Source organism: Brachyhypopomus gauderio, chromosome 10 (assembly GCF_052324685.1).
Source record: "Brachyhypopomus gauderio isolate BG-103 chromosome 10, BGAUD_0.2, whole genome shotgun sequence".
Taxonomy (NCBI): domain Eukaryota; kingdom Metazoa; phylum Chordata; class Actinopteri; order Gymnotiformes; family Hypopomidae; genus Brachyhypopomus; species Brachyhypopomus gauderio.
The window spans coordinates 22,171,885-22,182,723 of NC_135220.1; the positions used below are offsets into that span (position 1 = coordinate 22,171,885).

The following is a 10,839-nucleotide window of genomic DNA, read 5'->3' on the forward strand; positions in this document are numbered from 1 at the left end:
CGAGACGCCAGCTAAGCCAACCGACACCACGCCTCGCACCCAGATGGCCTCGGCTGAGGAGCCCATCTACTGCCACGACACCCATGTGACGAAAGGCACCACGGCGCCCCCAGAGGCCAACCACGACCTCTGCTCACAGGGGGGCGACGGGCACGTGGCTTTAGAGAGGCCCGTGGCAACCGCGGACGCCTTTGTGCCCAACGAGGATGACTGCAGGGAAGATGCGGTGGCGTCTCTGTCTGGTGCGCCAGGCTCTAGAGAAGGCAGACGAGCGCGTGAGGAGCGGAAGTGTGTGCGCCGCCTCAGCTGCGACCCAGACGGGTCTTCACCCAGCGCCAAGCGACCTACTACTGAGGACTATTACCAACTTAACGTCACTCAGGTGCATAAGGGTCAACTTTCTTTCCAAGTTTCAATTATCCATTACAAACTAGTAATGAGCAGTGGTATGAGATGAACGATGCATCAGTATCTCTAAGTGACATACGATCAGTGCTGAACCAACAGGCGTACTTACTGTTCTACATCCAGTCATTTCAATCTAATGTTTAAACCATTATATTTAGAATATTTAGAAAGGCATTTTATACACTTTTATTCCCCCCCCCCCAATCCATCATTTTTAGGTCAACAGATCTTAAACTGAGACTGTAACTCTGTGACCCGTGGTCCCGGTCATTGCTCCCCTCGCCCGGTCAGCACGGCCAAGGTGAACGGGCCTCAGTTCACCTCCACCTCCTTCATCGGTCCACAGCTTCCTCCTCACATGGCAAAGGTATCACCGCACCACTGCACCATGCCAGGAAATCTGACTGGGAACTGGTTGTTATTGTTCACTAGTATAATTGAGAGGGCTGTGTTTTGTTAGTTTACACTGTTAAACTCTTACTTTCTGTTCCTTATATTCAGATTTCCCATAACTGACCGCTGTTCACTTTGCAGAATAACTCTCCCATGAAGGAGGACCATGGTGGCTCAAAGCCTGGCGGCAGCAACAGCAGCAGCGTCCCGAAGAGCCGGCCCAGCCCCTGCAGTTCTTCGGCTGCCGCATCCCACCTGCGCCCGCTGCCCTCGTCCTCTTCCTCCAGCGCACCACAGTCTACCTCAGACCTCAGTTGGCCTGTGCAGGTGAACGGTGGCGCCACCGCTCACAATAGAGCAGCTTTCCTGGTTCCGTATGGCCAAGAGTCATCCGACGAGTCCGACCAGGAAGGCGGAGCCTTGGATAATGGCACAGGGAAGTCTTACCCTGGTGCCAAGGCATCCGACGGGAAAGGTGGGATGGATGGTCCCCTCTTCCACAGCTCAAGCTCCCTCACGCCCAAGACCAACGGAGAGAGGCCCGTGGCAACCGCAGACGCCTTTGTGCCCAACGATGATGACTGGGATAAAGGTGCTCTTTACTTCTGTCCCTTAACACACGGCAAGTCTATCTTGGATAAGTCTGAGGCACACCAGTTTATCTCTGGAGATAAACCAAGCTCTATTTGTTGTCATGGGACCACTAGTGGTGAATTTACTGTGGTCTGTGTTGCCTATTATCTTTTCTGTCCTCATTGTGAATTTGGTTGTGTTTGTAGATGTAAGAAAATGGTTCATGCCTGAAAAAGATTTACCGTCCACCGTAGCTCGAATGTGCTCACCATTGTTTTAAAGCGCTTCGACTTCAACGGAAGCAAAATTGCAAAGGTTTGACCACCGTACTTAATTCTGCCGCACTGTTGTACACTTTCCTTAGTCGTTGCACGTGATCTATGCCGTTGCACAACTGTTCTCTGTCCCCCTGTGCAGGACGTGAGGTATCCAGAGTATCTGGACATGCGTCCGTTCATGTCGCAGTCCCACGGAGAGCCACAGCTCTACGGCCTGTACGCTGTGCTGGTCCACTCCGGGATTAGCTGCCACGCCGGACACTACTACTGCTATGTGAAGGTTTGATGTGCTGCGCGGTTTCAGCATTCTCTGCGTTTTTGCACTGAGTTTCTGCTCTAGCTAATGGATGGAATAATGTTTTTATTTCAGTCTGGTAATGGGCAGTGGTATAAGATGAACGACGCATCAGTAACTGTAAGCGACATACAATCAGTGCTGAACCAACAAGCGTATTTACTGTTCTACATCCGGTAAGTTCAACCTAATGTTTAAACCAGCTCCAGATTTTTGAATAGTGGAATATTTAGAAAGGTATTTTATACACTTTTATTGACTGTAACTCTGTGACCCGTGGTCCCGGTCATTGCTCCCCTCGCCCGGTCAGCACGGCCAAGGTGAACGGGCCTCAGTTCACCTCCACCTCCTTCATCGGTCCACAGCTTCCTCCTCACATGGCAAAGGTATCACCGCACCACTGCACCATGCCAGGAAATCTGACTGGGAACTGGTTGTTATTGTTCACTAGTATAATTGAGAGGGCTGTGTTTTGTTTGTTTACACTGTTAAACTCTTACTTTCTGTTCCTGATATTCAGATTTCCCATAACTGACCGCTGTTCACTTTGCAGAATAACTCTCCCGTGAAGGAGGACCAAGGTGGCTCAAAGCCTGGCGGCAGCAACAGCGGCAGCGTCCCGAAGAGCCAGCCCAGCCCCTGCAGTTCTTCGGCTGCCGCATCCCCGACCTCTGACCTCAGACGGCCTGTGCAGGTGAACGGTGGCGCCGCCGCTCACAATAGAGCAGCATCTCTGTCTGGTGCGCCAGGCTCTAGTGAAGGCAGACGAGCGCGTGAGGAGCGGAAGTGTGATAAAGACTCTGGGCAGCCACACCTTTCCTCCACCCTGAAGGAGCGAGGCAGATCCAGGCAGGGACATTATCGCGAGCGGGAAAACCGGAGTCGGGAGCGCTACGGGCACCGCCATCGCCATCGCCATCGTTCCAACAGAGACCACCATACTGATAAGGATCGCTCGGCCAGTCGAGAGAGGATCCCTGGAGAGCGAGAGGGAGATCGCCACCGGGACGGGCACACCCACCACCGCCGAGACCACTACCACCACCGGCGCCATCACAGCAGCAAGGACGAACGAGACCGGGATGTGGAGAATGGTCAAGGTGACTTCCCTCGCTCATTTGAGTACTATGTTGGGAAGAAAGACTCGGGACACAAGCGGGCTAAAGCACCACGCCCCGCCAGCCCTGCCCCGCGGCCCCAGGCACAAAAGCGTAGCCTGTCGGACAGGGAGGATCCATGTGAAGAGCGGCCTGTCAAAAAACATAAGAAATCCAAGAAGAAGAAGAAGGACAAGCGGAGGTAAGGAGCTATTTATGTTGCATGAGAACGGCCATTGCTATACTGTGTGTGACCAGGAGGGGTCAGCAAACAGAACTGTTACTGTTGTAGAAAATCTAGCAACCATAAGCCAGAAAGTGTACTACAGTTTCCTTAAGCAAATCATTTTCAATCTGCAGGAGTTCTGAGAGGGACCCATCAGACAGGAATGGGGACAGCAGCTCCTTCCGACACAAAAAGATGAAAAAGAAGAGGAGGAGGCACAACTTGGAGGAGGAGCCTCGAATGGAGTGTCGCTCTGGCCACAGCTTAGACAAACGTAAGCGCTGCCTCAGCTCCGACCCAGACGAGTCTTCACCCAGCGCCAAGCGACCTACTACTGAGGACTATTACCAGACTCAGTAGATCGTGCTCTGATGCCACGCTCCCTCCTTCGCCTTCCTCTGGACAGACAAAAGCGATGTCCGAGCCTCTTACTCAGGATATCGCTCCCCTGCTGTCCCCGCCTCCGCACAGGCCCCATTCAGCCCCCGAGACGCCAGCTAAGCCAACCGACACCACGCCTCGCACCCAGACGGCCTCGGCTGAGGAGCCCATCTACTGCCACGACACCCATGTGACGAAAGGCACCACGGCGCCCCCAGAGGCCAACCACGACCTCTGCTCACAGGGGGGCGACGGGCACGTGGCTTTAGAGAGGCCCGTGGCAACCGCGGACGCCTTTGTGCCCAACGGCGATGACTGCAGGGAAGATGCGGTGGCGTCTCTGTCTGGTGCGCCAGGCTCTAGAGAAGGCAGACGAGCGTGTGAGGAGCGGAAGTGTGTGCGCCGCCTCAGCTGCGACCCAGACGGGTCTTCACCCAGCGCCAAGCCACCTACAGTTGTGGTCAAAAGTTTACATACACTTGTAAAAAACATAATGTTATGGCTGTCTTGAGTTTTCAATAAGTTCTACAACTCTTATTTTTCTGTGATAGAGTGATCGGAACACATACATGTTTGTCACAAAAAACAGTCATAAAATTTGGTTCTTTCATAAATTTATTATGGGTCTGCTGAAAATGTCACCAAATCTGCTGGGTCAAAAATATACATACAGCAACATTAGTATTTGGTTACATGTCCCTTGGCCATTTTCACGGCAACTAGGCGCTTTTGGTAGCCATCCACAAGCTCCTGGCAAGCTTCAGGTCGAATGTTTGACCACTCTTCTTGACAGAATTGGTGCAGTTCAGCTAAATGTGATGGTTTTCTTGCATGAACCTGTTTCTTTAGCACTGTCCACATGTTCTCAATGGGGTTTAAGTCAGGACTTTGGGAAGGCCATTCTAAAACCTTAATTCTAGCCTGGTTTAGCCATTCCTTTACCACTTTTGATGTGTGTTTTGGGTCATTGTCTTGTTGGAACACCCAACTGCGCCCAAGACCCAACCTTCGGGCTGATGGTTTTAAGTTTTCCTGCAGAATTTGGAGGTAATCCTCCTTCTTCATTATCCCATTTACTTTCTGCAAAGAACCAGTTCCACTGGCAGCAAAACATCCCCAGAGCATAATACTACCACCACCATGCTTGACAGTAGGCATGGTGTTCCTGGGATTAAAGGCCTCACCTTTTCTCCTCCAAACATATTGCTGGGTGTTGTGGCCAAACAGCTCAATTTTTGTTTCGTCTGACCAGAGAACTTTCCTCCAGAAGGTTTTATCTTTGTCCATGTGATCAGCAGCAAACTTCAGCCGAGTCTTAAGGTGCCTTTTCTGGAGCAAGGGCTTCTTTCTTGCACGGCAGCCTCTCAGTCCATGGCGATGTAAAACACGCTTGACTGTGGAGACTGACACCTGTGTTCCATCAGCTTCCAAATCCTTGCAGACCTGCTTCTTGGTGATTCTTGGTTGACTCTTGACCATCCTGACCAATCTCCTCTCGGCAGCATGTGATAGCTTGCGTTTTCTTCCTGATCGTGGCAGTGACACAACTGTTCCATGCACTTTGTACTTGCGTATAATTGTCTGCACAGTTGCTCTTGGGACCTGTAGCTGCTTTGAAATGGCTCCAAGTGACTTCCCTGACTTGTTCAAGTCAATAATTCGCTTTTTCAGATCCACACTGAGTTCCTTTGACTTTCCCATTGTAGCTTTTGTAGCTGAGTCTAATCACTGGGTCAAATGAGCCCTATTTAAATGGGCTCATGAGAAGTCAACAGCTGTAGTCAATCAGAATCACTTACAAGAAGTGAAGAGGCCATGACATGAAGCTAATTTGATTGACACAACTCGCTACATCACCAAAATTGACAAATTTTGTTGCTGTATGTATATTTTTGACCCAGCAGATTTGGTGACATTTTCAGCAGACCCATAATAAATTTATGAAAGAACCAAATTTTATGACTGTTTTTTGTGACAAACATGTATGTGTTCCGATCACTCTATCACAGAAAAATAAGAGTTGTAGAACTTATTGAAAACTCAAGACAGCCATAACATTATGTTTTTTACAAGTGTATGTAAACTTTTGACCACAACTGTACTACTGAGGACTAATACCAACTTAATGTCACTCAGGTGCATAAGGGTCAACTTTCTTTCCAAGTTTCAATTATCCATTACAAACTAGTAATGAGCAGTGGTATGAAAGGCATTTTATACACTTTTATCCCCCCCCCAATGCATCATTTTTAGGTCAACAGATCTTATGTAACTCTGTGACCCATGGTCCCGGTCATTGCTCCCCTCGCCCGGTCAGCACGGCCAAGGTGAACGGGCCTCAGTTCACCTCCACCTCCGTCATCGGTCCACAGCTTCCTCCTCACATGGCAAAGGTATCACCGCACCACTGCACCATGCCAGGAAATCTGACTGGGAACTGGTTGTTATTGTTCACTAGTATAATTGAGAGGGCTGTGTTTTGTTTGTTTACACTGTTAAACTCTTACTTTCTGTTCCTTATATTCAGATTTCCCATAACTGACCGCTGTTCACTTTGCAGAATAACTCTCCCATGAAGGAGGACCAAGGTGGCTCAAAGCCTGGCGGCAGCAACAGCAGCAGCGTCCCGAAGAGCCGGCCCAGCCCCTGCAGTTCTTCGGCTGCCGCATCCCACCTGCGCCCGCTGCCCTCGTCCTCTTCCTCCAGCGCACCACAGTCTACCTCAGACCTCAGTTGGCCTGTGCAGGTGAACGGTGGCGCCGCCGCTCACAATAGAGCAGCTTTCCTGGTTCCGTATGGCCAAGAGTCATCCGACGAGTCCGACCAGGAAGGCGGAGCCTTGGATAATGGCACAGGGAAGTCTTACCCTGGTGCCAAGGCATCCGACGGGAAAGGTGGGATGGATGGTCCCCTCTTCCACAGCTCAAGCTCCCTCACGCCCAAGACCAACGGTTCCAGTTGCTTCCCCGGAATTCTCCCACGAGAAAACGGATCGGGACTTGTTCACAGTGCCCAAAATGGCCACCATAAAGTCAATGGCTTCAAACCATGTGATAAGGTATAAATTGATCAGTCAAAGCTGATTAAGCGATGGTGTTTTCGGTGGGGTACCTTTTTTATCACAGTATTTTTTAAATTCTGCATATGTATGTTTTATATTACTTTAACATTTAAAGACCAAAAATGCTTTCATTTGAATATTTGCAAACAGCACATGGTTTCCTGGTTCTACTCCTGAAATGCTATAGCTGTGTAGTTCCATCAGCTTCAGTATTCAGATAATACTATTAGACAAGAGGAATTAGACAGAGGAATTGTGAACCCATTAAGTAATATAATCGGTAAACTGAAGCCATCAAATGGCCGTTAACAGCTTTTTGTTGCTTGCGTTGTTCAGGCTACAGAAATTGGAGCATCTTTATCTTCCCTGGTGAGCCCCACCAGCGGGTTGGACTCCCAGCTCAGAAAGAACGCATACAGGTACACAAGCCGCTCTGGTCATCTTTCAGATTCACTCATTCAGCGAATAGAAAGGAAACACTGCAGGTAGATGAAGTGAGTAACACTGCTGCCTTTTTCTTCTCTGTTCAGCTCCAAGCCATCGTGCTCTGATGCCACGCTCCCTCCTTCGCCTTCCTCTGGACGGACAAAAGCGATGTCCGAGCCTCTCACTCAACATGTCCCCGCTGTCCCCGCCTCCGCACAGGCCCCATTCAGCCCCCGAGACGCCAGCTAAGCCAACCGACACCACGCCTCGCACCCAGACGGCCTCGGCTGAGGAGCCCATCTACTGCTACGACACCCATGTGACGAAAGGCACCACGGCGCCCCCAGAGGCCAACCACGACCTCTGCTCACAGGGGGGCGACGGGCACGTGGCTTTAGAGAGGCCCGTGGCAACCGCGGACGCCTTTGAGCCCAACGGCGATGACTGCAGGGAAGATGCGGCAGCGTCTCTGTCTGGTGCGCCAGGCTCTAGAGAAGGCAGACGAGCGCGTGAGGAGCGGAAGTGTTAAAGACAAGACAAAAGAAATGCTTCCATATGCTCATATAACAAATAAAGTATAATAGCATGTTACCTAAGCAATAACTTGGTTTCTCAGTGCACACAAAATGTAAAGGAACACTGAAATTCAACCTGACCATTAAAAACTGTAAATGAGATTTTCTTGATAATTTACTAGATTCTATACCTTTACATGTCCATGATCTTTACACAACCAGTCCTGCTGATTTAAATGACACAATAAAGTTATGAACAAAATAATTTGTAATGGATAATTCTAGAATGGAAAACAGAAGTATGGGGTTAATGTGGGATGTGCTTAGGAGAAAACTCATCTTAAATATTAGCAGTTTCCAGTTCTAGGGATTTTGGCCGCTTGAAAAAACCAAATGGGCCCCGGTCGTTTGGGGACTGTGTCAGTCATAACTGCACTCCCTCACCTAGCATCTCTGCTTAAATGCTTGTTTAATTCTGAGACTGGTTTCCTATTTGTCTGAATTTTCCCATAATGCCAAAAAAATTCTACTACCACCCAAGAATTGGTAGCCTTTGTTTATCCCCCAGGGCAAATGTAGACAGATTCTGCTGTACCATTTTTCAAAAATCCACACTGAAGTCTTAATTTTGTTAGGGCTTGGAGATACATTTCTCAGAAATTGGTTATCAGTTTCTCAGAAGTCTCCCATAATGCCAAAAGAATTCCACTGCTGCATGAGAGTATGAACCCTTAACTATCATAACAGTAAGTTTTTGCATATTTCACTGTACCATTTCCTCATAAATCCATTTTAGGTTCATACTGCATTTAGGTGAATTAAAGCACTCATATCAAATAGGCTGAATCTGTGTAAATATCCTTTTGATCCTGACCAGAGTGAGCTTGTTCACTTTCACTGAAACCGTCATCAAGAACATCATCCTGTTCTTCATCCATGTTGTCAGATTTCTTCTGACAAGTGTCATGACAAACTTCTATCAGGGGACTGATACAGTTAGGTTTTTGCATCTGAGATGCAGAATCCCTCCATCACCTTATTGTGTACTGTAAGGAACCATGTAAAGCATTAAATGGGCCTGAGGCCTCAGCATCAACCCACAGTCTTTGAGAGGTCATAGGTCATAGTTGGGTCAAAGCCTGCTTCAACTGCTTCCTACTAGCATCATACTTGGGTCAAAGCTGATGAATGAAGGACAATTACATCATGACAGTTCAGCTACCAGGTGTAAGAGAGGGAGGAGCTTGAAGGTAAGAGAAAGGGACACGAATGGAGGATTCACATCCAACACTCCAAAATTAAGGTTTTATGTTGTTCTCAACGACTTTGTTATTGCATACCCTGTTGGTGTAAAAAAATAAACTGTTTTTTTCCCATCACCTGACTCCCTGTCCACTGTGTAATTTGGTTTTGTGCATGACACCTAGCTTTAAATTATCAGTCAAGCAACCAATGAGTATATTGAAGATGAGTTGTGAGTGGTGTCATATCATACATGTATTCTCTGAAAGAAGGGATTTGAGTGCCATCCTGCAACTTCTTTCCACCAACAACCCCCTTAAAAGCCAAAATAAACACATCCATTGACATGGTAAATGCCAACAGTAAAATTGTACAACCTGCCATTATGCCCATTTAGACAGCCAAGATATGGTATTTTCACCTGTTTTAAAACAAAATGGGATATCTTCAAAATGGGCTCTCATCCACCTAGTGTCTGGTACCTGAAAGAGGTCATATGCCTTCCACAAAAATTGATTAGTGCTGTGGTACATCCTGAGAAGCCAGAAATGTGCTGATCAACTTCACACAACTATAGCTGCTGGGAATCAGTGCCGGAGTGGCTAATCGGGAGATTCGGGAGGATTCCCGATGGGCCGGCTCATGTCAATCTCTAGTTTGGGCCGATTAGGAGGGAAAAATAATTTTGGGCCGGATTTGGGCATGAAACTCCCGGGCTGAAAAAGTGGCCCACTCCGGCCCTGCTGGGAATTGTGGTTGGAAACAAGGAGAGTAAAAAGGTTTTGATATTAGCAAAAAGCTTGTGATGTTTGGTTATAATTTGAAAGAACAAAATCATCTAAACAGATTTGTAAGGTGTGGTGATTACTCCCGTAAGCATACCTTTAGCTGAAATGGGAGTTCAACTGATTACATGTAATTTTTATTTTCACCACTGGGTGCAACTGACAGCAAGGAATTAGCCACAGATAAAACAAGATAACCACATTCAGTACATTAGTATATTAGCACATTAGTACACTAAAACCAGGGCTTAATTTGAGCCGGATCCTGCCGGAACAGGATCCGGGAACTCTTTCATTTTGAAGGGTGCGTTCCGGGAACTGTCTGCCTCGATCCGGTAACTTTCAAGCCTACTAATTATAAGTTATGAAGAAATCTGTCTGTGTTAAACCAATTAATTGAACAAATAATTCTATAAAATACATTTTTTAAACACAAGAGCCACATTCAGGCTTCCTAAATCACATAAGAGCCCTCCTTTTTAGCGATGCCTTTAGGCGTCTCCCCTATAAAGCTAGTTATACTTTAGCGAGTGACCGTAGCGCGCGACTCCGCACACATCGCGCGAACCTCCGGAGGAGGAGGAGGCGTTTATACTTGCCGCGTCACATTATTTAGTGTGCTAGTTAGTAGTATAAAGAAACACCCCTCAAAAACAGGGGAAGGAATATTTACCTGACAAATTTTAATGTTGCTTTGTGTTTCAGATTTGTAAATTGCTGGAATTTAGGCTAAAGTACTTGAAAATGCACTTAAATGCACTTCTGCACTTAAAACACTTATAAAACACACGTAAATCATTTAAAAGTCATTTATATATACGAATTGGCTTGCTATTTTGACATTTGTGTGCCTAAGCGTTGTGTTTTGTGTGCGTGCCGGTGACATTGTTGGCATCAGTGACCCCTTGTCTCATGCCGCTGTTTGCGTTCTGGCATCGTTTGATTTACAAATTAAGCACTGACTTAACGTTTTAAACGTTTTATCACGACAAGAGCTACGCGATACTGCTCTAAAACACAGTGCTCTGATAAAGAAGATAAATGGAATGTATGGAAGCCCATTTCCGCCACGTAAAATAAAAAAAAAATTGCTATCTCATTATTTTGAGATTCTAAGTCATTATATACTATAGTATCTCAAAATAATGACTTAGTATCT

At 47.3% G+C, this 10,839-nt stretch overlaps 2 protein-coding genes across 2 annotated transcripts; both read left to right on the plus strand.

Annotated features, from left to right (window-relative positions):
• Positions 1–1,830: 1,830 nt before the first annotated feature.
• LOC143526218 (uncharacterized) lies at positions 1,831–3,630 on the plus strand. The gene is made up of 3 exons (XM_077020862.1): positions 1,831–1,932; positions 2,501–3,246; positions 3,405–3,630. The coding sequence occupies exons 1-3, from the start codon at positions 1,831–1,833 to the stop codon at positions 3,628–3,630; spliced, it is 1,074 nt and encodes a 357-aa protein (XP_076876977.1).
• A 2,255-nt stretch (positions 3,631–5,885) lies between these two features.
• LOC143524939 (uncharacterized) lies at positions 5,886–7,885 on the plus strand. Its single transcript, XM_077018342.1, has 4 exons — positions 5,886–6,044; positions 6,212–6,709; positions 7,049–7,131; positions 7,243–7,885. The coding sequence occupies exons 1-4, from the start codon at positions 6,036–6,038 to the stop codon at positions 7,385–7,387; spliced, it is 735 nt and encodes a 244-aa protein (XP_076874457.1). The 5' UTR covers positions 5,886–6,035; the 3' UTR covers positions 7,388–7,885.
• The last annotated feature ends 2,954 nt before the right edge of the window (positions 7,886–10,839 follow it).